The sequence below is a fragment of the Halyomorpha halys genome, unplaced genomic scaffold (genome assembly GCF_000696795.3).
Source record: "Halyomorpha halys isolate HHAL.00 unplaced genomic scaffold, Hhal_1.1 Scaffold802.1, whole genome shotgun sequence".
Taxonomy (NCBI): Eukaryota; Metazoa; Arthropoda; class Insecta; order Hemiptera; family Pentatomidae; genus Halyomorpha; species Halyomorpha halys.
In genome coordinates this window covers 160414-188046 of record NW_027106006.1, presented here as the reverse complement: position 1 = coordinate 188046, position 27633 = coordinate 160414, and the positions used below count along the sequence as shown (strand labels likewise).

At 30.9% G+C, this 27633-nt stretch overlaps 1 protein-coding gene and 1 long non-coding RNA gene across 4 annotated transcripts in view; one reads left to right on the top strand and one right to left on the bottom strand.

Annotated features, from left to right (window-relative positions):
* LOC136797329 (uncharacterized) overlaps positions 1-9072 on the bottom strand; it is a 13840-nt gene extending 4768 nt beyond the window's left edge. Inside the window, exons 1-2 of the long non-coding RNA XR_010845171.1 lie at positions 8745-9072; positions 6858-7017 (exon numbers count right to left, since the gene is read on the bottom strand). This is a non-coding gene — a long non-coding RNA (uncharacterized lncRNA). The remainder of the gene's footprint in view (positions 1-6857; positions 7018-8744) is intronic.
* Positions 1-27633, top strand: part of unc-5 — a 544094-nt gene that overhangs the window by 509010 nt on the left and 7451 nt on the right. For all 3 annotated transcript variants that reach the window (XM_014429463.3, XM_014429462.3, XM_014429461.3), the window contains 2 exons: positions 6880-7026; positions 26043-26342. In XM_014429463.3, the coding sequence (XP_014284949.1) occupies positions 6880-7026; positions 26043-26342 (447 nt within the window). The remainder of the gene's footprint in view (positions 1-6879; positions 7027-26042; positions 26343-27633) is intronic.

Genomic DNA, 27633 nt, shown 5'->3' with positions numbered 1-27633 from the left:
CACCAATACCGACCAGTGTAAAAAGGAAATAGTCTACATTCAACTATAAGTCAAGAAGACAGATGAAGTAAAAAGGAAGTAATAACCAAGATGTTGATCGCCCTGAATAAAAATCTAATCTAATCTAAATCTGTTCAATAACGCTAAGGTAGACCGCTGGGTCTTGGTTTATTATATATTCTTTTATTACATAAACTATTTTAGATTAAATTTATTTTCAATAGCAGTCGTACACATGTTAGTTACGTTACTGTGATACATGGACACGTATACTTCCAGTCACGATAGTGGTCTGTGCTACGGGTAGTAACCCCTCCCAGTTCCCGAAGCGCTACACTTCTCACCCTCTGTTGTAACTATAAATTGATAGAGTGGCGCTGACGGACATGTTGTGATACATCGACTGAGGATATCCAAGTCCTTTTTTTGTTGCTCTCCTATTGAATATTGGCCATTGATCAGAGCTCCCGATGCCCGGAGAGAGACAAATGGACTGACGGGAATTAGTTTTATCGACAAGTTAAAAAATTGGCCTGCCAGAGATAGGGCGGGATTGGTGGAGGGTTGTTTCCCCGCTCCTTGCCCCAGCTCCTTATCGCCCGCGCGGGGCCGCTCCGGTCGGACGTCACTTTAGGTCGATTTATACTATCCTAGCACGAGTTGAGCCTTTCACACAAAGTTATAACAATACGGAATTGCCATAAAGGTTGTTAAAAGCATTTCAATTAAACATAAACTGACTCAATATGAAACAAAAGTAGTGAAAAGTTATTGTATTTAGCGTATGTCGAAGTTCCAGTCCGCTTCACATACCACTTTTTGGTATATATCTTGTATCATATATATTTAAATTATTGTAATGTAAGTGCGAGTGGGAAGCTCAGTAATAAGGCACTATGCAACTAACTCCAAGGCTGTGCCAGATAATTATTTTCTGTTTCACTGAGTTCCAGTGCATTTCCAGTGAATTCCAGTCCAGTGGGTTCAGGAGCCCTCTGGGGTCCACACCGCCTTATTATGTGGGTACGCTTAGTTAAGTAAAAATCTGGCGCACGAATGTGATTCTGACCAAATCACCTCCTTACACGACCCTTGGTCTAGTAACAGTACTTCCTTACAAAGTACTGCACCTCTAACCCTTCCTGGATTGTAGGGGTACAGATTTATTTTATTTTTTTTAGATAATCTGGTGGGTTTAATAAATATTCGGGACAAGTGCGCTATTGCATTATCAAATCCAAATCCTGGAATAGTAAAAGATGTTCTTTTAGAATAAAGATTCTAAACACTAATGTTCCACAAATCAGTCTTGAAAGTTTTCTTAGTGTAATGTATAAAGAGTTTATACATTTGTTCATTTTTGAATTTTTCAGCGATGTTTAAACTTTCTGATTTTAACTGAAGATTGTAAAATGATGACAGAAATATTTTTCAAGTTTGTCGTTAATTACAGCAGTAAAATAATCCAATAGAAACAAACTTTTTTCCATCTACCCCCAACCAGAACTGCTTGAAGAATTATTAATATATACATAAATTAATAAAGTACTGTATACATAAAGCTAATAAATTAAATAATTAACTCATATAAATGAAAATGATGGAGCGTAGGCGTTGATGTAATAATTAAAACATAATCGTCATCTCAGAAACGTTTGTTAAAAGTATAAAATACAAAAATGTTACTGAAATTCAAAGTCAAACTTTTTAAAATCAGTACTACAACATTACAGGAAATTCATCCATTCACCGTTTAGATCCAATAAAATATAATTTTTCTCATAATTTAGGCTCTTTGATTGGAATATTCTAATATTATCTAGTTCGGTTTAGTGAAAATGCCTTTTATTCAGAACTCATTAATTAAATCACTATATTTCGGGGCCATCGCTCGATATTCGGGTGTACTGCTACATATATTACTTTTATTTTTATTTTTTTGGTATCGAAATAAATAGTGAGCTTTATTATATAACATTGTTGTCTTCTTTTAACTTATTTATAGTTTAATTAATGAGTTCCGAATAAACTACGTTTAACTTGGAATATATTTTCATTAAACCTAACTATTTTTCTCAATGTCTAGAACATATTTTCTTTAACTTTATGAACATATGTTATTAAATAAAATATTTAATATCTTAAAATAAATACTAACTATCTATCTACACATACATACAATATAGACAGACACCCATACTATACATCCTAAAATTCTAATTTTTTGTAATTTAAAAGATGGTAGTTATTGAAAAAAAATATTATAGTCAAGGCACTAAAATCTCTTAAATTTTATTAGAATTATCATTGTTTATTAACAATAAATCTGTGTTCAGAATCCTTGATACTGATACGAAACAGTCTACCAAAAGATGCAGACCCAGAAGAAAGCTAATAGATTCGTCAGTTTTTCCCAGCCCCTCCCTTATGATATATACACACACATATAAATCAGACATAATTGTATAAACATGGCCGGCATACGGTGTTGGACAATTTGTTCGTTAGTCTCAACGGATTCGACAAAAAGTCTCGAATTTATCACCCTGTTTACGACTGGCCTGTGTTTTCTTCTAGTAAAAACCTTCTGTAATAAGTGTGATGCCTCCCCCGCCATAAATTCTGTCCTTTTTTATTTTAGGTTATCCAACCGTCCCTCTTTCTTTTCAACTACGAGATTTTTATCCGACCAATTACACAGACTCATCGCTTATTAAATTTCTTCTTTGCGCTATCAAATTAAGGAACATTATTTATGTCTAAGGAGGGGAAATTCATTCATTCGCTTCATCTTTATATTAATAGTGCTTTTAAAGAAATTTTCTTAGAATATTATTTTTAAATTAAAATTATTTTGTCAGCGTTTTATCTATGCCTTTTTTTTTGTTTAATATCAATTCATCGTTTAAATTGAGAAGTAAAAGGTGGTTTATGTTTTAGCTAATCTTATATTATGAGAGTGGAAGTCAGCATCTAAATTATTAGGTCTTACGTTCTTTCGTTCTGAGATAGTCATCGAAATTGCCACGGTTCAGTGAAGTTTTAATCACTGAGATAAAAACAGAAATTAGTATTTAAATTCAATTATATGCATATTGATGACCTTAGTTATCAATACCGACAGATAGGAATGCATTAATAAGTCTATAAAAAAGTTAAATTTTTTATATAAGCAATGATATGGATAATTAAGAGCTTTTAATAAAATTAAAATTATAACCTATTTAAACATCGGGTTATGAAATTTCAGAAATATAATTTATAATAAAAACAAAACAAAAATAGTTCTTGTATTATCATTAGCCTTTTCCCAAAAGCTGAGAATATTAAATATATATTTTTAAAAAAAGAAAAAAAACGTTTCTTGTTAAAACTCAAAATAAATAAGTATATGATTGAAATGTCAGCCTTTTAAAAAGTTCGATTTTTTTTCGAAAATTCTTTAAAAGCCTAAAATAATTGGCATCGTCAAGTATGAAAATTAAATTTCATTGTCTCAAAAATAACCAAAATTGAATTTTTTTTATTCTTTTCAAGCATCTGCAAAGAATCACAGCATTAAATTACCTAAAAACGTATTTGTTTGTTTTTTGTTAATAAGCGTAAATGCACTGTCATCTTTACTTACACCTCGGGCCTACTGTGACACGCGACCCAGAGAGCGCCGAACCCCATTGATCTATAAATTAAAACGATTGAGAATGAACTGAGAAGTACCATTTTTCCAATATAGAATTTATGCCTAAAATAATTGTCATCGTCAAGTATGAAAATTAAATTTCATTGTCTCAAAAATAACCATAATTGAATTTTTTTTATTCTTTTCAAGCATCTGCAAAGAATCACAGCATTAAATTACCTAAAAACGTATTTGTTTGTTTTTTGTTAATAAGCGTAAATGCACTGTCATCTTTACTTACACCTCGGGCCCACTGTGACACGCGACCCAGAGAGCGCCGAACCCCATTGATCTATAAATTAAAACGATTGAGAATGAACTGAGAAGTACCATTGTTCCAATATAGAATTTATATTTTATTACTGATGTCGCTAGAAAGTAATGCACGCGAAGAATTAGACCATGAATGGAATAATTCGTGATGTTAAAAAAAATAATGAAGTACCTCTTGTATATATTTATTTTTTTAATATTTATTAATGATCTTATATAAAATAGAATGATGGTTTTCGCTGATAGCTATTTTTTTATTTCTGTTAAACCAAAGTTTTTCAGAAAATAAAGTTAACTATTCAAGTTATTTACTGAATATCTTGATATTTATTGATTAAATTTTTCATTACTTGTAAACATTCATTCCACAGCTTTTTATGAGTTTGATGTCTTTTATTTTTCATTTATACACCATTCTCTCATGGTATCCCATAACAAACATAAATAGACGTCTACTCTCTCGTTTTACATTATTCCCGTCGTTTCGAAATGTAGGAAGGGAATAACATACAATTATTTCCGTACGGAATGCGTTTGCATGTCGAGGATCAGACTCTAATGACAGTTATCGAGGTTCGTAAAAGGTATGAGGACGCCATAACGTCTGATTTAATTTGACAGCTAAGTAAATTATCGTAGGAACGAAATGTATTTAATTCTAATGTAAATTTACTGAATGTCTACCTTAACGTGCAATAGCAGGAAGAATCGAAGGATTCAAGGTAAATCGGTAGGAAAATTGCCCATGATATTCCATTACCTGTCATGATTTCCAGATATTTTAATCAATAAAGAAATAAAATTCATAGTGCATCAAAAATAAGTATACTATTAATATAAATTTCCATGCCGTATGTATAATTCATATATTACATAACATAAAATATTACCTATATAATCTAAGTTTTTTTTTTTACTCTTCTAACATGTTAATGATGTTATTTATATTATTAATAGACGCAAATTAGACTATATGATGGCTTTCTATGAATTCTATCTTCAAATCTTATTTTGAAAATCTTAATAGTGGAATTTTTTAACATTGATATAGGATGGTTTGGTATAGAATTTTATGATTGATCATAACGTTTTGTTTATCCATTAAATATAAAAAATCAGTGCACTATCAAATATATAAATCAAAAGATATAATCAGAAAATACTTTCCAAAGATATTTTTTTAAATAATGTAAATGACTATAATATTTATGTATTTTTGTCTATATCCTTGTTTATAACCCTGGGCCTACGTTGTGAGGCGTTTATTGTCAAAATAAATACAATATTGTCCTTTTTTTACTATTCGTATACATTGGCAAATCACCGATCAAAAAGTCTTTAAACTAGATTTATTGTCAACTATCATTTAATATAATCTGTACCGCTACATCTCATAAATATGGGTTCAGTACTTTGTAAAGAAGTACTATTACTAAAGCGATGGTTGCGCAAGGAGGTGATTTCGTCAAAATCATGCTCGACCGCTATCAGTTAACTTTTGTAAACCGTAAATAGTTTACTTAACTCTTGCCAATTTCGAAGATAGTGTGTTGACCGTATACAAATAATGAAGGAAGATGGTTGTCAAAAAAGGTAGCTTAAAATAGTACAAAATCATTTTTATTATCCATCAACGTTTCACCCCTCTCTTTGTAGTGTTTCGCCAGAGCTAAATTTAACATTTAAAAAAACACAAAAAACTAAAAAATATTCTGAAATATTTCTCAGACTATTAGCTTATATGAAAATATTTTGAACACTATGGAATTACAATAAGATGATGTAAAAAATATTACGAAAATCATAAAAAATGAACTGCATACATCAAAAGTAATGTAAATCCGGTCGTTATGATGAAAACATAATAAGTGGAACTATCCGAACGCAGAGCGGAATTTTGGAGTGTGAGCATAATGGAAGTAATAGGACAGAAGTTTCTTCCGAACGTAGTACGCATAAACGTAATTTATAATAAAATGAAAGTGAAAGGAAATTTGATTTATTCAGTTTAACAAAATATGGGTCAATGTTATTTCGTTGTCCTAAATGCATCGAGGCCTAACGTAAAAAATACTTAACTCATTTTTTCCACCATCCTTACATTCCATAAATACGGCCTTGAAGTCTATTGGGCACGGAATTTACTAAACCGGAATCAAAACGCGCCGTCAAAATTTATCTGAAACAACTGCACCGTTTCGCAGGTGCGTTACTTTATCGGCAGTTACACTAGCCTCCAATAAAAGCTGAAACGGATTCCCCGTTGTGATATTTTTAATTACTACGACTCTTCTAATTGATGGAAATTTGGGCTTTCCAAAGTTTTTAACTTGGACTTTTATTGGCCGTCACTAAGCTCTTTAATTACAGCGGAATGAAAAAAAATTCTGGAATAAAAACAGAGTATTCTGCAAAGGATTCATGTTTCTCTTTCGATCTATTACCGGTTAAAAGTGAGGATACTTTTCTCTTTTATTAATTAAAAAAAAAAAGTTCATACAAAGCGTTAATTTTTCACATCAGTCAGTAATATTGGATACAGTTATCATGTCAATTAAATCATAAAAATGATGATAAACTTTTTATCAAATAATTTTAAGTAAAAAATAATAGTCAAAACGTAACCTGCTACTAAATTAAGTTGGGATAACTGTTAAGTACTCAATTTCTTTATTTTTAGAAGGTATGCCAAAATATTTATATTGCGATTATTATGAAGGGAATATAAAAATAGTAAGATCAAAAAGGAAAATGGAACAATGGAAACATTTTCTCTATTTACTTCCTTCTTATTAATGTATCGTGCTCATTGTTGTATTGTATTATTTTACACATTTTTTGTATTGTTCTATGTTAGATTTTAATAAATCATAAGATATCAAGCAATCTATTATTATTAACTTACATTCCTCTATTTCTGCCCACAGCAACAAGAGCAGAAGTCGAGACGGACGTAGCCTTGTACATCGGCTTAGCAGTCGCCTGCGTGGTCTTCGCCGTTGTCTCTGCACTCATCTACAGGCTGTTCCGTCGAAAAGGAAGAGACCACAGCATGTACAATATGGCTGTATCAGGTATGCCTTATAAATATCATCAGTAATATATGAGCCTATAAGAGCGAAAGTGGCCTTACCATGGAGATCCTTTCGATCTTAATTGCATTTCATTTCGATTAAAAAAGCCTATATGTTTCGGAATACTTTCAATATATGCGGAATTTTGTATACAAAGGCACCATACCCAATTAGGATACACTGTTGACCAAACAAAGTCAATATTGGATTCATCAAGATATTTAGGGTCTTTTATTTTATGGCCCCCTTCCTGGTCATTTCTGACATACAGGGAGGGAAGGGTGATAATCTACAGGTTACCACCCTATTTTAACCATGGTGGGAGGTCATATTTTCATTTCGGGGGGGCCACCAAAGAAATTAAAAGTCGAACTCCCCATCCCCCAGGCCGGATTTGAACCAGCGCCACTGCAGTCGCGAGTTGGTGCTTTAAACTAGCTCGGCTACAAAAGACCATTTCTTTTTTTTTTTCTTTTAGGGTCTGGCCACTTTTGCTCTCTTATCGTAATATAAATACATTTAGAGAGGATACTAAAAGTATAAAAGTCGGAAAATAGCAGAAATACCACCATTCCTGGATTAATTCCTTTATCTTTTTTTTTTTTTTTTTTTTTTTTTTTTTTATTTGATAGATTTATTTATTGATGGATATTACAATCTGCCACACAGTTGTGGGCAATAGGTAATAGTGATGAATGATCTCATACATACTAAAATAAAATAAATTAATAAAAAATAAAATAAAATTAAAAAAAAAAAAACTCTTAAAATATAAACAAACAAAAGAATAGACTAGATGAAATTCCTTTATCTAACTCTAAAAAACAAATTTAGTGGAAGAACTATGTTGATTTCAAAATGTCCTTTAAGGTACAAAGTTATAACCCATAGTATAACCTATTTCGGTCAATGAAAAAGTTTGACTTATTCAAAAACCTTCGCGAATGACCCATATGAAACAGCATTTGTTCTCAAGAATTTAATTTATTACTAAATATCTTTAGAAGACGATTACTTTACTAAAAGTACTGATAAATTTACTTCTTAATGTCCACTATCTTAGTTTTTAGAAAAATGAAAGATTCTAAAACTCTTTACTTACGGCTATACGTTACCCGCTTTCTTTAAGGATAACAGAAAGGTTTATTACGAGTAATAAGTAATTTCAAATATTTTAATATGTCTTGTACTTTGTTAACTTGATTATTAAACATAATATTAAATCTATGATTATTAAAAAGATGCTAAAAAATAATGTATCCCGGATTTATATAGTGATGAAAAAAACTATCTATCTAAATTGGCTGTTAAAATTAGTATTAAATAATATATAAAACCAAGAATTACTTTGTAACTTTCATAAAAAGTAGCTATGTATAGCTACATAGCTAGAATGTATAATTTATCATTCAAAACAGATCAGAATAATTTTTTTTTCATTTATGAATTTGTTTTAACCATCAGAAATGAGAATAAAATTTTATTTCGTGTAATTTATAAACTACTTATGTAAAACAACACATTGTTAATTCTATCCTGCCTATCTTTTCGCGCCACGATTTTTTAAAAAGAAACAGCAGTTTAAAAATACATAGCAAAATGCTAATATAGCATAGTACCCAATCCATTAATGAAACCAATATTTTATTATTTAAGGCTAACTACTTCCGTTTTAAATATTAAACATTTCATTAAGTAGTTATAAAATATTTACTCACAAATTCTGACCCATAACGCTTTTCAAGATTTCCACTTACCACAGTGTTACTAAAAAAACAAAACTTTTATTTTATACAGCTGTATCACAACTTCGATATCGATATTTTGGATTTATTTAACTTTAATTAGTTAACTCTCAATAAGCTAAGAAAATTTCAAAGTTTGTTAAATGAAGTTTTAACATGGATGCAATAGAAATTTACAATTTTATTGTATACGTGGGGGTGAACTTTTTGTTTGAAACATCTTATCTCAAATTTTCAGTTCTTGAAGATGTGCCTCTACTTACGAGTAACGAAATAAAAATAAAAATACTTTTATTACTTTGGAACTCTGCTTAAAATTTCATTAGTCCATAAAACTTAATAGCGCTCACAAAAGTAAGTTGACTTACTTTACTTTGATATTACCGTTTAGGTAAAAGTGTGTAGTTTATGCTGTATTAGGAGTTTAAATAATAGCTTTATTTATTATTTTATTCATAAATTTTATATTTAAGTATTTTTATAATTTTGCCATTTTTTTATCCCTTTTTTTTACCTCTTCTTATTTTCCAAACCATGTAACTAATATTAGTGATATAAGGCAATTGAATATATTCATAGAAACTTTAGAAGTCTAATTTATGTGTTTTATATTTATATTTTCTTTTAATTTAGTAGTTCGTATTTAATATCGAGTAGCAAAAACATGATAGTATTTGAGGCAACTGTTTTTTCAGCTAAATTAATTATACTAGAGAATGATTATTATCTGCTAATCATAACAGTTAACATGGCTGGACTTACTCTCTGATGTGCTGGTTAGTATTCAGTTATCTTTCAAATGCTATTTCATTTAGCTTCTTATATTTTACGAATATTTTCTTATGGGTTTCAGGATATCATATCAATTTTTTTCTGCTCTCCAATTATTCTGATTTTTCTCTTAGTAATGTGGTTCCGATACCATCAACTAACAGGTGATATTTATTCTTACCGTAACGTCTCCATACAACGATGAAAAAGACGTATAATAAACTAATTTTGAAAATAGTGTATTTTTACTCCGTATGAGTAAGTGTTATTTTTAATTTTTATTCAAAATCAGCATTAGTAGTTTCAAAAATAACATTTTATTTCATCTGTATAGAGTGTGTTGGATAAAGTTCGAGTTCCGAATACGTGGTTTTATAGAGAATAGTTAATGATCATTCACCACCAATAGGTAGTATTGTGGAATGAGTTGCTAACATTTTGATAACAGAAGTTTTTTTTATGATTAGAAAGCAACCATTATACAACGATTTAGTATTTCATCAGTACTAGGTATTAAAAATATATATTTATATTTTTAAACATTTAAAGGGAGCTTTAAGGTTGTGTTTTCTGACCTACATAACTTGCCCTAATACTAAATCATAATATGACCAAAACCTAACTATTAATTTTCCAATTAACAGAGCCAAATTTAATTATAATAAATTATCCTTAGTAAAAGTAGAAGCTTTTAATCAGTAACTCCATGTCGACAAAGTAAATAGGATCGCATTAAGTGAACAACCGCATCGAAATGAGCCGGAATGAATTAATGTAGGAGCGGGAACGGCGACTAAAGGGAAGTGGATTCACAGAGCAATGATCCGACTATCGAACCGAAATAAATCGATGAATCGATACTATCGCAGTTAAATGATTCATCGAGATGAGATTTATTAGCGACGATCTGTAATTCAATGCGCTTCCTCCATTAGGCCTAGGTACATTGCCTCTCCACAGGCCACTAACAGTCACAACCCGATACTTATTCCCTCAGTATTCGAGAATCGATTCTGTAAATAATTCGATTAAATCAGTAAGTATTAGAAATTCATTCCATTAATGATTAAAATGAAAACTTGATTTCCAAAACAAGTGTTTCTCCTGTAGATTTTCTGATAAGTGTTTATCTGTAGATAAAAATATTTTTATCATGAGAGCTAATTTTGTCGAAGAAATTTTTCAACTTGAAAAATATTTAAGACTTTTTATAGGAATCCTAAAATAAACGTGGTTGAAAGATTTTTGTTGGTTCATTACAGACTGGTGATTACATAATTATTTATGATAAAGTTACGAAGTAAAATCAAGTTAATAATAATATTTATAAGTCTGCTACTTTCAAAATCAGGATTTCATCAACTTTTCCAGTCTTGAGTATTTGCGTACATGTGTCACCTTTGTTCAATTCATACAGGAATCGGTATATTGAATTCGTTCATTTATTTTCAACTTAAAACGTACAAATCAAATTTTTGCTTTCAGGATTCAGGACTAAAAACACTGTAAAGTGAAACACGTCAAGTAAAATATCAACGAAATGACCAATTATAATTTTTTTATGAATAATAATTAAAATTTGCACCACAACAACCCATGAAGAGCCTTAGGGTTCAGTTGTTTGTAATGAAGTAATGTTTCTTGAACTATTGTGCAACTCATTGTACAATGAGGGTATTTGTTCGAGACCACGCTCTATCGTTTCCCTCAATTAAGGGTCCCCACTTGATAGAGCCTGGGTGGGGCCTGAAGGGTTCCGGTAATGTTTATAGGCATTGCAATTTTTTCACTCATCCCTTTAAGCTTCATGTTGTTGGACACTTTTGGGTTTCGGTACTCAAATACAAGTAGTAAATGCGACAATATCTCGCTTTATATTTCATCAACTGCTTTTAATAGTTATTTATGTTTATTCGTTCTGCATTTGGTTCAAATTATAAACCAATTTCTAAAAGATAGTTTTATTTCTGCCAGTATTAACTCCTGAGTACTCTAGAAAGATATGAAAAAATCTTTTATGCAGTAAGTGAAACAAAAACATTCATTTAATAAATAAAAAATTGAGGGTTTTGTACAAATTTTAAGAATTGTCAAAATTCTCGCATAAAATCATCTCCCCTACTCAAAATCTTAATTTTAAATTACATCCTCAGTTATGGCTCCACCTCTGCCATCTGCAGACTTGAGGATCGATAAGAATAACATTTGGAAATGGATTCCTCCAATACCATTTCATTTGCTCTTTCCTCGGCCGTTTTATTGTTTTCCCTTAGACGCTGATAGACCGAGGATCGCCGAAACCAGCCCTAATCTGGCTCCAGATCAATTCCAGATATCGGGCCCTAGAACCCGCAACCCGTTCTTATCTCGTTCCCAGTTCCGACTGCCTGGCTAGTGCCGAATATTCCAGATAAACACGGACTTAATATCCAAGAGTTTCCTGAGCAGTTGCAATCGCCGAGGGAAATAGTATCACGAATAGGTCCTAGCAGTATCGAATTTTCTCTCAACTAGACTGTAATGACCTTCTAACTCTATATTCTATCAATTCTATATCAACAGCAGAAAATCATTGTTTCTTAAATCCTACCTATATTAAACTCAACTGTAACATGTAGAAATCGTAAAATAAACTTTTCCTAGTACTTAAAAAGACTCTCTAATGAAAAAATAATACTATTTGAGTAATCAAAAAAATTTGTAAAGAAATACCTTTTCTGCACAATTCAAGATTGCGAGAAACTTGAATAATTTTTTTTTTCAATTTAACAAATTTATTGTAATTTACAACTGTACAAAAAAAAATACAACAAGTAAATTGGATGAATGTTTCAAACTCTTGAAAATCTTGGGAAGGAACCACCCAATAGTGGTACTTCAAACATTAATTTATGTTAGATGGTCCCGTGGCCATCTTAAAAAAAATTAAGAAATTAAACATAAATTAAAAAATATGGATTCGATTTTATTATTTTATAAATTTACTTTCTAATATGTCATTCAAGTTTAGTTAGGTAATTATGCCAACCTATCAGTTGATATAAATTACCTAACAAGATTTAAACATAAATGAATATAAAAATACCTAATAGTAAGATTAAAATAAGAAATAATCATTAAAATGAAATTAATAGAAATTCCTAAAGGAAAAAAAATACTTATAATATATTTTTGTTTAAAGAGCGTATGAAGAAAAATAATTAGAATAGGGTTTAGTGCCAAATCAACAGGTGGGTCTGCCGTACCTAGTTACAATTATTTTTATACTATTTATATCAAATCATAGGTTAAATACAGTGAATTTATTTCTTCACTATAGAAAATACATTATGCAAACTATAAAAAAAAAATTAAAAATTTAATAATAAATTAGTTCCACTTCAGGACTCTGAATAAGTATCAAATAATTTTCTTTCGAAGGCGTTTAAAAATGCCTTTTTGAATCCTAGAAGAGTAAAACATATTTGTATATTTGATCTATTGATGTATTTCCTTTGGTCATATTTTTCCCGAAAATAATTTGGAGATTAGACAATGTCAAAGATCAACTGTGGGTGGGAAATTTTGTATCCGTATCATAATGGACCCTCTGAAGTTTTGGGACTTCTGGAGATGTTTGATATATAAGTACATATTTTGTCCTACTAAATTTAGGCACCCGGGACCATTGGACCGGGCCATTGGATGAAATTAAATAAAATTCAGCATGTGCGGTTGTTTCCAAGGTAGAACAATGCCATACAGTTGAGAGTAAATTTCCGTTATAATTTGTTCTGCCAAAATATTGTTAGGATTTAATGTTTTATATACATCTAAAACTCTCCCTAATTGAAGTAGATTATTTTTTAAGGGAATTGTGTTCGAATTAGGCTATCGAAAATGCCGATTGGGGACCTTAACTTCCCTCTCCCCCCCTCCCCACTCTGTAATTCTTAGGCATTAATTTAACCATTAAATTACATTTTTGACTTTTTGTTTACTAAAAAAAAATTTAGGAAAATGCAACCTTAGTGACGAAACTATGCTACTCAATATTTTCTTAATTGTTATAATTATTTAAATATTTTAGATGATTTATTTTTTCATAAATATTTGTATTGGAGATAAAAATCAATCTTAAATGACTCGCATTAAGATATTATGAAAGTAATGGTATATATAAATACGTTGCGAGAAGTCCCCCGACCTCAAATTACCAACGCCCCTCTTCGAGAAAGGAAAAAAAAACTGGCAAAAAGAAAAAGAAGGAGAAGACGAAGAAGAAGAAAGAAAATATGGGCGTTATTAAGAGAGGGGGAGACCGCAGTTGACAAACGAGCAGAAATAAAAAATTAAGCTGTGAGCTGTATTAGCCAGCCTCATCAGGACTCCTCCAATTTTCATCAGTTTTTCTCGGTGAGGGATTATACAGCTCATTTCCCGTTTGATATCCATTTTCCGTTTCATTTACTGAGGAGGGGTCGCGGTGATTTAGGCAAATAATTAGCTGTTATTGTCTCGTTAGAAGATATCTATGAAGATATACACTCATGTAACTGCCTGTGGCTCAACATATACATAGCTATATTTATTTTAGTAGTAAAAAATTGACATTACAATACACATGCCACAGCTTATTTATTCAACTGTAACATAAGAAGTTGGATTAACAATTTAAACTGCGTTTTTAAAAATGTACCCAAGGTCCACATAGGAGATTCCCTAATCCTAGAGCCTTCTGTAAACAAATTCAGATTTAAATATCCATCGTTTTCCAACAAAGGACTTTTATCGAATTCTAGTCAAGTGGAACAAATTAAAAAAGTATATTTATAGCAAATATTTATTTGCTAAAAGTAATTTATAGCTTCGAAAAATATCATTAGACATACTACTCTAGAAAAAACGTAATTAAATTAATTTTGTAATTTAATTACTTTAAATAAAATTACTATTAATAAAATAAAAAATCGTTTTAGAATCCAATATTGTATAATAATTCTTCATCATAATTGAGATATTTCTTAATTGTGGCTTCATCGTCATGAGAGCCACTTTAGTATTTTCACTAAATTGAGAAAATTCAAATGACGATGATGAATTCTTTTAGAAAATTTTATTTTAAAACGATTTTATTCTATGCTTTATTCTTTCTATTTTTCACACCATTTAAAATGTTTTCAGTTTTTGACGTTTTACGCCTTCAGAATATGCAGGATAAAAAATGTCCCGATATGAATACGTCTATTTGAAATTCCAGAGATAGATTGCGGAGAACATATCCAAATATATTAGAAATTTAACTAGTATCTGCGTGCTCTTAGCTGGAGATACAGCAAGCGTCGAAGTATATGCAAGGAAACTTGTAATCAAGCGATAATTATGCTATTGCATGTTGAACATCACATCGTTATTAGACATACTATATAATTTGATTTTCCTGTATGGGAGGTCATTATAATTAGACAATGAACGCAAGCTTCTATTCCTTTATATTTCTAAAACGGCGTTGAAGATTTTATTTTATTGTTTATCTTTAGCAATGAATAAATGATAAACAAAAATTTACCAATAAAAGTCTTTTTTATTTTTTTAATCTTCATTATTTAACCTGTGGGTAAGGTTATAAAATCTTTTTTTTTTATTGTCTAGGGTTAAACCTAAGTGCAATACAATATTAATGAAATAAAAAAATTTGATAAATAACGTTATAATAAAATTTCCAAAAAAACTTATGAGCAATTTTGTTATAAAAAAAAATTATAATAATGGTTCAGATTATCCAGATACTATCGTAGATTACAGATATACAGTTATTGTTATTAATTTTCAAAATTACGTCGAAAGAAAAAAAATGAAGAAAAAGCTAAACAAAATCATTGGGTTTGATTCAAAAGATTCACCATTCGACAGTTAAAAAGTCAGGGAGGTTTAAAGACAGATAGAACTCTCTCAGTTTAGACTAATCATAATAGTGATAAAGGAATATAATTAATCCGTATTTTTTGGAGAATTAGATAAATTAATGAATGGCAAAAAATAAAAATAAATAGAATAGAAAAAATAACTAAAATTGTAATTTATCATCGAAACGTTCATTCATTTGTAAAATATGCAACACATAAATGCTGGGAAACTTTGAACCAAGTCCCCCCTCTCCTCTAGTAGAGAGAAAAGCAATACTATAAGAGGCGTCCAAGCGCCTCTTCACCAACCGCGTCACAAAAAGATAGTGGTAGCTGAGCTAGAGCAATAAAGTGGCAGAGATTCAGGATATAAATGGAGCATTTGGTCACTGGTACTGGTATTGGTAATGTTTGAGGGGTAAGAAGAGCATGTGATCCTTTTTGCCGATCCGACCGTCACCTACCGCTTGGTTAACCTAAAAAGTTACCGCCTCCTACTAACCATAGTAAGAGTGTCAAGATTCATATATCGGGACCGCTGAAAAATAAATATTAACTGTCTCTGGTAGGAATTGAACCCAAACTGTTCCAAATCGGACACTTTGAGACCCTCACCCCAACCTGCTATAGCATCACCCCATTAGGTTATAGGACTGGGAGCATGTTAAAAATGCTTCGTGATTATTATAAAACACAAAATATATATCTTTTCTCTATCTGGAGTGTTCCTTGAATTCTACATCTCGTTATTCGAGACTGATGTCACGGACGGAAGTGAAGACTTCAGACGAGACAGTGCACAATGCACTAAACGCATCTAATTGCACCGGAGTGCTCCTGAGAGCACTTAGCTGCACAAGAGTACGGATCTATTTAGTCTCCCGTAGAAGGCGCTTGTTAAGGAGGAATAAAAAGTGGGTACCTGAGACAAGTGGGCACGGCAATTAGGGGCTCACCCCCACCAGCCACTTGGAAGGGGACACACCCTGCCTCCCTAAATGAGACCGCCCCTTCACTGGCTTAGGATTAAAGCATAAGTTTTTTTCTCCTCTTTGCGATATAGATATTAAAGGAAGTACTTCTCTGACACGTTTCTTTTGCTGTATAACATCTAGAACCTAAGACTTCTTATGAGAGAGTTCTACTTTCATCAAAAGTTTAATTAATTATATAGATATTAGCTTTGAGAAAAATAATAAAACAGAATATATGTTTAAGTGCTACCTTTTGGTAATTGTAAATAGGAATTGGAAACTATTTAATCTAAATTTAAATGTTTATATGAATAAATATTAATGTTTGTGCCGTTGAATGGAAAAGTGATGTAAGTCAAAACTGGAGTTTTGAGGTATTCAACAACTTCTGGAAAGGTCTATCAAGTCATCAAGCATATCTTACTATTTCAAAGCAAATGAAGTTACAGTTGCCATACTCAGTTATAATAATGATGTGTGATGAGAACACTTACCACTTTAGCTTTCAACTGCTTATTTAATTACTGAAGTTTTAAGTGATACAGGAAGTTGTAGTTTCGAATAAACCTTTTCTTTTGCAAATATTCTTTTAATTTACGAAATTCCATAAAAAAAAAATCAAACTGCAACCCAGTCATTGTTACTATTTATTTTTAATTATTTCAATCTTGGAAATCAGTAAAATCATATCAGAAATATAGTTAGTACTTACAACAGTTACCATATACCTGCTGAAATACAATAGATTAGTTAATGTATACTTTCTTTTCAAAAACTATAAAAATTTTAACAACTATCTTTTATAAAATCACTTAATTTGTTATTTTAGATTCCATTTTTCAAGTTTTCCTTCAAAACTCAAACGAATTCTTGCAATTCGAAATTTCAAGTTATGTGAAAAAATTTCATGGGCAATGTAATATATAAATATATAACTGACAACAATATGATTATTGTTAATATTTTATGACTAATAAGGAGAATAGAAAATGTGATATTAGAATATATATTTATTTAGATACCTGAAAGCCCCGAAACGTCGTTATTGATATAATAAATAAAGAAACTTAAATAAGAAAGAGGACTTTAATTCCCAACATCTAATTATTTTAATGAAACTCATTCAGTAGAACCTATATCATTAAAATGATTTATTTATTCAAAAAGTGAAAGTATATATGTATATATATATGACATATTATATTATATATTATTTGCATTACAAAGAAATTTAGCAATAGATAAGAATCTTGATGACTAATGAGAAAGGCTCTCTTTTTTAAATTACTGCTATTAACCCTGATTGCTAAAAAACACCCAATAACCTCTTTTATTTTATTTCTGAAAGTTCATTTAAACGATAAAATACCCTTACTGATTCGAAAAACAATTCGATTGCATTTAATAAAGTTTTTTTTTATGTTTAGGGTTCGGTTTGTTTGTGAACCTAAAAATTCATAATTTACTTTTAATGTGATATGTCTACAGCTCGTGTACTAGATCGAATTTCCGGAATACATATGACGTTAGCACTCAGAAGCAAGTTAGAATACATAACTTCGATAATGTATTATATATGTACTTCCGGCGGGGAGTAGAAGGGCTTTGAACCGCGAGGCGTACCTAAACCCCAGAAGCCAACTAAGGTACAAAGCAGGGAGCTACAAACAATTCCCACCAGAAGACCTACGCCTGACTCTGGGTTAGTTCGCCTGGAAACTTAATCACTCATTTGTTTAAATAATTGTTCATATTCCTGCTTTGGATATGCACCTTTGTCTTTGGAGTTATTTGATTAATTCCCTCGTTATTGTTAAAATATAATCTGTATTGAATTTAATAAAACGAAGGAAATAATCTTAAAGAAATATTACAAATCTTAATCATAACTCTCTGAACTTATAAACACATTATTGGAGTTTTTTATAACATTTTATTCGATTTATGTTAACTTCGCTTTGTATTCTTTTTAAAGGACTATAAAAGTTGTATAAGTATAAACTAAATTCATTTTACAACCCTTCAAACCTGTAATATAATAAGCTTTAATTATTATATATTGTATACATTTATAACGAATTAATTTAATGATACACAATATAATTACAAATTAATATAGTACTAGACCCCCAAATTCGTTATCAAAAAGTGATATGTTCTATAGCCATCAGAATCTATTCAGTTGTCGTTTAACTGATTAATTTTGCACAATATTAATTCTTCTGTACATTTTTGTTGACGTGGAGGAATAGAGGGCCATTAATTTTTTTTTTTTTTTATTACCATATTTATAAAGTAAAATAACAAATTATTTTGTTATTTAAATATATAATTTAAGTCTAATTATAAAATAAAAAAATAAATACTTATTGGACATTATTTTATTCACGACTAATTTAAGAAAAACAATTTGAACTATATTTATAAAATAAACTGTATTGGCCGGTTTCTTCATGGTTAATTATTTTCAATAATGAACTTTTGTTGTCAGTCAAGAAATAAAAATTAATACCTGCTCACATTTTGAGATTTTACGTTTCAATACACTTAATATCCAAAAATTAATCAAAAAATATATGCCTCCATCATATACGGTCCGTGGCTTTCTTGGAAGCTACAGGACAGATTTTGTTTTAGATTTGACTCCAAAGTTACAGCTCAGTTGATGATGATCCTCGGAACGCATCATTACCGTTGTTTTCTTTTACAGCCAAATCTCGGACGGCTCGGACATGAAAACAGAGAAAAATATTTTGTATTTAGGTACCATTTTACAAAAAAAAAATAACTACAATTAAAATCAATCCATCGCATTGAACATAGGTTTAGTTTATTATTTTCGATATTGACCTCTTATGCTACTGCAAAATAATTGTTTTGACTTTTGGTTACCAAATCAGAATTTCTGAACGACTGCGACGGAATATTTTAGTAATTCCTTCGTTCTTCATTTCAATAATTTTTAACTTATTTATCTCAATATTGTTATCTGAGTTGATGTCCCCTTATCTTTTTTACTCAAAAAATCATCTCATTAAATATGATTCATTAAGTCTGTTCCTCGGAACCACACGATATTACCACACAAGTATTACGATTTTCAGGTTATTTGGTGTTTTATAGTAATATGCTAGTCTTATATTTTAAAATTAAACTAGAAAGAATTTTTTTAATTAAACCTGCTACATATGCCACCGATGCTGGGATCTAAATTACAAACCCTTTTAATTAAACCTCGTTTAATCGCGACAATACCTAATGAACTGACATGAAGTATCTATGATTCTTTTTTGTAATGTTTTTCAAAATTCAAAACTAAAACTATTTTAAAATAATGCGTACAATCGGTATAAACTTTTCGAATTTCAAGGGTTCGTAAAGGAACAATGATGTAATTGTATTTAGAATTTGATTCTACATTAGGCCTTAACAACTTAACACCGTTGAAAAATCGCCTTTTTTATTGTCTAAGGGTTTTAACAATGTAAGTCCTAACGTACGATTGAGCCGTGGTTGTGCAATATCCACTGTCTTGAAAAATTAAAAAAAAAAATTCGTGGCACCCTGGTATGCCTAAACAAAACTCCCAGCACCTTGCCGAGCTGAATCAAAATATCGTTATGTTCCTTTAGGAACCCTTGAAATTTGAAAAGTTTACACCGATTGAACGCATTATTTTAAAATAGTTTTAGTTTTGAATTTTGAAAAACATTATAAAAAAGAATCATAGTTTAATGAGGTACTTCATGTCAGTTCATTAGTTATTGTCGCGATTAAACGAGGTTTACTTTAAAAGATTTTTAATTTAGATGGCATGTATAGCAGGTTTAATTAAAAAATTTCTTTCTAGTTCAGTTTTAAAACATAAGACTAGCATATTACTATAAAACACCAAACAAATTGGTTAAAATGTAGACATTTTTCTAATGCTGCTGTTGTGGGTTCTGCTATATATGTTACTTTCGTTTCGTGGTTTTATGTCTGGATACCTGAATTGGTAAATGTTTATTGTTTCAATCCTACTAGATTTATCGCTCTTTCTTTGTATTGTATGTAACGTAATTTTTATTTTTTTATAATAATTTTATAAAATATAATTTGTGCAATTTAAAACAATTACTAAGTAAGTGAAATAAATGCAATTTTGCGTTTCTTTGCAATGCTTGAACACTTTGCAATCCTATAATACCAGTCTAAACTATTACTGTAGTAGAATTTTTCATACATTCAACTTTTCTTTTATATTTTGTAATCCGTAGTAGTGAAGTAGATGTCTCTCAGACAAGTACAATTTAATTTTATTTGTTCCACTCCTTGAAGGATAGCTAGCAAACATTGCGGAGGACCCCAAAACTCCCAAGTTCTAATTATAACTGCCGGCACCAGAAGACGCAAAGCATTAACAGCTGGCCACGCGCTGACAACGCTTGTCAATTAGTGTCAACTGTTGGTGCGGGTCTGTTCCCGCCGACAGGTCGGATAAATTGTTCGCTGTAGTTTTTGCTCCGTAGCAAGGGTCCTCCCGCAGATGCGACGCAGTTAGACCTAATCCGAGGGTTCTAGAACCGCATCTGTGCCGCGTTGTCTTAATCACAGTGTCTATTGTCTCTGTCCTTGAGAAGGATATTTCCAATTCCCTCCTGTCCAGGTGAAAAATTCATTTCCTTTCCGAAGTTTAGTGGTCTCTTTAATCGCCTTTGTGGCTATTCCAATCATCATTTAACAGTGTTGTTGCTCGGTAATAGATAAATCTTCATGACTTTAGTATCAGTATTTTAGATAACAACGCTTCTTCATGTTTTAGCAACCTACTATTTACCGTTTCAGAACTAACCTTTCCAAAAAAAATACAAACCTTAGAAATCGAATAGTCATTTATTATGTGATTGTATATTTCACAGTATAAAGAAGAGAGTATTGGAATGATATATTTTATTACATGAGACTCATGTTGGAAATTTTACAAAAATATATATTTTGTATACATCCGAGAATAAAGGAAGGGAAGAAGCTAGGGCTGAATAAATACAAGACGAAGCCTACCTGAGATTTTTTTTCAAAGGAACAAAATAACGCAATTATGGCTACATATTGGATTACTCCGCTCCCCTTGTCAGATTCCCTGCAGTTGCTTCTTGTCTTTTGAAAAAAAAATATACATATTCACAGCATTTTTAGAATCGAAACTCAAACAAGTTATTTACGTATTCGTAGATGCAATCGCTAGTTATTTAGTATTAGGATCATAATCCACAGGTTGGTATCCCATTAACCATTAAGGCCTGGGGCTCTGGAACCTGATAAATGCCATATGGGATGTTGGGATCCGTTAGTGGAAAGGGTAGGCAATTTAATTCTATTCTATCTGTCGTGGATTTCTTAAGAGTCCTTTATCCGCCGCGGCTACAGGATTATTTTCTCTTTATCGTTCACTTTCCCTCTCTTGCATTCTCACTCACACTCTCTTTCTCTCTCTCTCTCTCCCTCTCTCTATCTATCTATCTACCCATGTTTACCATCTTGCCTTCTTTTCTATTAATTTTTTTTCTTTAGTCGTTGAGCTTTATCAAGATGCTTATGCCATGCTTCTTTTTATCGTTTAAGTATTTCTGTGATACCATCAGCTATTTCGTAATTCCTTCAGAGCGTATGTGGTACAATTCCAAAACAAGGTATTCGCAAGATTTCTTTTTATACAAACTCGATTTTTTTAATATACCTCTTGTTTAGGAGAATATATATTTATTTTTTATTTTTGTAGTTCTCATTATATGATACGCATTGAATTAAATTATGTTACAGAAGTAATTAAAGTAAGTGATGTAAAATGGTAACAAACTCAACAACGAGTGAAATTATTCCTAAGCTTCTATCTTACATATCTACGATAATGTGAATCATTTTTATTATTAAATAATACATAATTAATAAATAGTTACTAGTATATATTTGTCCTTTCACACCTATTGTAAATCTGACTACATCTTATAATTTGAAGAATAAATTAAATAAAATCTGCCCTGCAATTTTAGCTTTCAATATAACAACTAAAAAGGAAATGCTATTTATTCTATATTTAAACTTTTGATGACCCTATTGATTATAAAAAATATTTAGTATAAATATTTTGAAAAAACTTTATAATGACACTAACGCCGTTTAATTTAATGAATGTAAAAATAAATGAACTGTACATATATTAAAACAAAATAAATAAATTTGGTTAATAATAAGTTAAAAATATTAAACAAAAGAACATTATTAAATTATTGTACGTTATTATTAAATTAAATTGTTAATTCATTGGGGGTTCCAATAGACCTTCGAATTCCTGTTGTATCCAATGCACAATCCAAAATCCTCAATTCTCCTTACTTTGTCCGAAATTAAACCATCTATAAAGACCTTAATGTTTCATATGTAGCCGATATTGCCAGAACCAGATATCAATCCTTCCATAATAATCTCCCTAACGGGGTTGCTAGGTTCTAAGATTGTTTTTTCTTCTGTACCTGATAATCTTCCAAGGTACCTGAAAAAAGATGATCTCGAGAACTTCTAAAGTAGAATTTTTATTTGAATGCTAAGGGCAGTTCACAATTGGATAGTTTCTTCAGAAATCTTTCATATCATTTCTTTCCAGATTTACTTTTGTATTTTTAGCTTAAATAGAGTTATGAATTTTTTTTTTTTTTAATATATATACATTTATACATTTTTATATCTCGAAACATGTATATATTTTTTAAAATTCGAATGAGGTGTTGCGATTCATTCCGATTTCTTCATTGTGAATTCTAACCTCTAACTGAGAAATATACCCACTTTCGCTAGCTAACTACCGACAGGAACAGCACTACCCTAGAGTTGTTCTTAGGAAGAAATATGGTTGAGACATGCCCTAATCCCTGTAGTGAGGTAGTGATGGAGCGAAGATCATTACTACCACTCCCCCTCAGATGACCACCATTTACACGGGGAAATAATTAGCGACCTGCATGGGCCCCCAGTCCTCGGGCAAACTTCGTTAACCCCCTGAGCAACCCCGCAGTCTTCTATTGGCCATTATGTTAATCCCTTCGCCTTTGTTCGCTAAGCTCATTATGTAAATAAACTTGTAAAAATTATCCTAATCCTCCCTTTAAGCTCTGCCCGGTGTCTCGTCCCTTCCGACCGTATGTCGCTCCCAACACTTCCCCGAGTGAGGCTAAAATAAGATTTTTATATTTCTCATAAATAGAAAAATGAAACGGCTTGTAGTTCATTCCGCCTTAATGTTAATAAATTATATTCATTACGAAATATTAAGGTTGAATATAGTTATATTTTTTTTCACGAGGGGTCTTATTATTTGCAACATAATAAATGTTTTCACAAACATTTAATTTTTAATTCTTCGGTCTTTGAGTCATAATATTCTCTTTGAACACGATGGAGAAGTATAATAATAATAAATTCTATATTTATTATGGGGCATCTTCATTAAAATAATAATATAAAAATAGTAAATGAGTATTTCAGCCTTAAAGTAAAAATAATAGAAAAACATTATTAGTTCATAATAAAAAAATAAAAAAAGACAAATCATAATAAAGTAGTTTTCAAGTTTAAAAAAAAACTTATAATAATAATTTCCTAAAGAAAACTAATTAATTTCTTCAATATTAATACAGCAGGTTTTATAGTATGATTATAAATAAGAAGCATCTATTTTAATTCGATTCGAACTGGTTGGATAGGAAATCCACAATAATTGTTTTAGTTATGCCTCGATATCCCCATATACCGTAAAATAGTTATTAAATTGAGGAAATATTAAAGAGGTAACAGGAAGTATACTGGTTTTAAATGGAAATAGGTGGCAAAGGTAGTTTGGTCAGATGAAAGTGATACCATGGGAGATATAGGAGACCGTTTTTCTAGAAAAAAGTTATCATACTTTAGTTATATTATTTCTTAAAGCGTTCCAGATCATGTTAATAAAATATAAGGCTTTTCCCTACTTTTTAAATACGTGTACAGCTAGAAAGTATACATAATCTACAATAATATATATTGCAAACATACCAAATTACTTAAATACTATTTCCTATCCTGAAAAATATATTCCATATTTTAACAACACCAATGAATCCTGCTAACAAAATCAAGTTAATTATCTTCTGAAAATATTTTAATATTTCTTATCTATCTTATATACGTACTCTATTTAAAAGTTAATTTGTTCAAATTGATGTTCTTCTGCGATTAATAAATATCATATGAAATTCCATCTAATTAAGTTGAGTATGTTGATAAATATTTTTAATGAGGATACAAAGCTATTACTTCAGTCAGATACTGATAATTGTTGTATTTGTCCCTACGAAACTTTTCTCAGTTCTCACAAAACGTTCTCACTTTGAGAACCGAGTTGGAGAGTTAGTTGCGTAGGGTTGGAGACTGCTGAGGCTGTTGGCTCAGTAATCCCTAATTACTGTTCAGTGGGATAAACCTTAATTGTTTTAGGGTTTATATACCCCTCCTGTGGACTAGGGCTACATCGGATTACACATTATTTCCTGATAATGATAATAAAATAAAATTTAATTATTTCTCAACCCATCTCTAATACTGTTATTTCAGTTATGTAATTAGAACTTGTTATCTTTCTAAATAAGTTTAAAGTGATCACAAATGTTTAAAATTATAAAATGCTACACCATTCTTTTCAAATATAAAACATATGGTCGCATTAATCAAATTGTATTTTCTGTGTATCATAAATCAAATTTTGAGACGAATTCATATCGGACTTATTCTTTTTTGATCCGACGCTTCTTAAAGGCGAAAATCGCCAAGAACTGCGGATAATTTTTATGATCTTTAACAATATCCTTTCAAACTCTGTAGAAAATTAAAAAAACAAAATTGTTTTGTTCAATTCAATTTCCTGTAAGTATCCATTATCATAATCTGAATTTTTTACCGGCTGAGGATACTAAAATGGCTTCTCAATAAACAAATCCCTCAGTTATCACGACAAATTCTTACGGGAAATTGAATTCTGAAATGATTTTTTAGTCTTATTCAAGTTTCCCTACCATTTGCCGATACCGTCGGATCAAAAAGTCGTCTATATGAATTCGTCTTAAAATCTAATTTACTATCAGAGTCCATAAAAAAAGTTTTCTATTGGAAATTGTAGATTTAGGTGTACTGGGAAAGGCAAGCAAATTCACAGTGACTAACTCAAAAGACAGACTACGTGCTACTATTACGACATAGCAGTATAATGAAGTAATGTAAAATAAATGCAGTATCCCAGTTGTGATCAATTTTCTCAAAAACAATTTTGACATAGGCGCCTAAGGTGTACCCTGCCACATAACAATCTATTCATGTTTTTCTGAATCAATCCTTAATCAGGGTTTAAGGTACCTTCTAAAGTGGATTTCATATCATGTAATAATTTTAACCGATTGATTTATACAATTTATAGATTTAAACATATCAATTATTTTAATTCAATGATCAAAACTATATAATCTGTAATTTAAAAAGTAGTAACTGATTTTTAGAGAATCAAAATCCTGTTTCGAAATTGCCCGCCCTTGTTACATATACGTTGAGCCAAAAGTTATTCCTTATTCTTTTTACAGAGTACCAGGCCGAGTACTACCCCGACGACGACAAGAAGAACCTCCATCCTGGACAAGAGCCCGACCTGACACGTACCGTAGTGATTCCAGTTCCCGCCTGCTACGAGTACCCCTACTCGGACGCCGCAGACAAGTACGGGCTGCCTAGATCCTGCTCGGAGCATCACTACGATGTACCACACCTCAACTCCGGAGCTTCACCTTCGACTTCGACTTCCACGCACTCAGGCGAGAGCCGGCCCGCTAGTCCCAGGGGCAACCACTCCAGCTCGCATAGCCTGGCTACCTTCTCATGTTCTTGTAAGTGTTATATTCATTACCGGCCTTAGATGGGTTATGCCTGTATATCCCTTAAGCCAGTACCGGCATTTATGTATACATTGACGTACGTGTTCTTGTTTGTAACAGTTTTCTATTTTTAAAAAATATAAGTAAAAAAAAATTAATATATAATTGAATTTCAAACATAGTCTTATAACAGAAAACGCTTTTTGTAAAGACAGTTTTTTTATTTGGGTTTTTCATGTACATTTCGGATATTATTTATATAATCAGATGCACTATGGTAATATAATCATCATGTATACGAACCAGGGATGCATAAACCCAATTTAACAATGGGAAACTGCGGGTCAGAGCTATCCATTAATAACATTACTTTTAATTTAAATTGGTCTGACAAAGGAACCAACTTATAAAATACAGCAAGCATGAATCGTTTTATATTTTATATACATGTGAAGTTTCTCCTTATTAAATCTCATTCTGTAAAAATATTAGCGATAAATGCTCTATGATTAATATTTCTCACTGATTCAAAAAATATTAATAATATGGCAAACACCTAGTTTTTTTTTTAATATCTCGGCAAGGTGTGAACTTAAAATTATAAAATATAATTATGGTTTATTTACGTACATAAATAAACAACTTTAAAATTTGAACGAAGTCAGTTTTGATTTACTTAAGTCATTTTCCCATTTTCTGACTGAGAAATTGAAAAATATCAAACAGATTTTCGGAAAGGTAAATCAAGATCTGGCCAGATTTTCGGCTTCATTAGCCTAAGTTTATTAGGTTAGTAAAGTTGTCAATGGGTGATGTTAAATCTTTCTTCAAACAGAGCTTTCCCATGAATTCTGTAACAAAGGGCATAGGCATCGAAACGCATTGGCTTGCATTAAATAGCATTTTAACTTAGCCCTTGAGAAGGATGTTACAGATTCTGGCATCCAAACCGGTAAAATTATGTTCACCAAACTAGTGGATTTAAATTATACTTCGATGCAGTAGTTTGTTAGCTTAAAAAATCTTTTATTGACCTTATGTGAGCTTATTTTAGGCTTCGTTATCCGCCAGATTATGACAAAAAGAATGAAAATATTACTCTGCAAGACCTGTTCCCATTTATTTTTCGAAGACGTGGACTCTAAAGAAGGGCAAGGAGAATGAAATCCCCATAAATGAGTCATAGATTCTCCAAAGAATATTTGGTTCGATCTAGGTAGGTGACAACTGGAGAAGACAGAAAAATGTGGATATATACAACTGTTTCTTACGTCAACAAACTTAAAAAGATAGGACTTCTTCG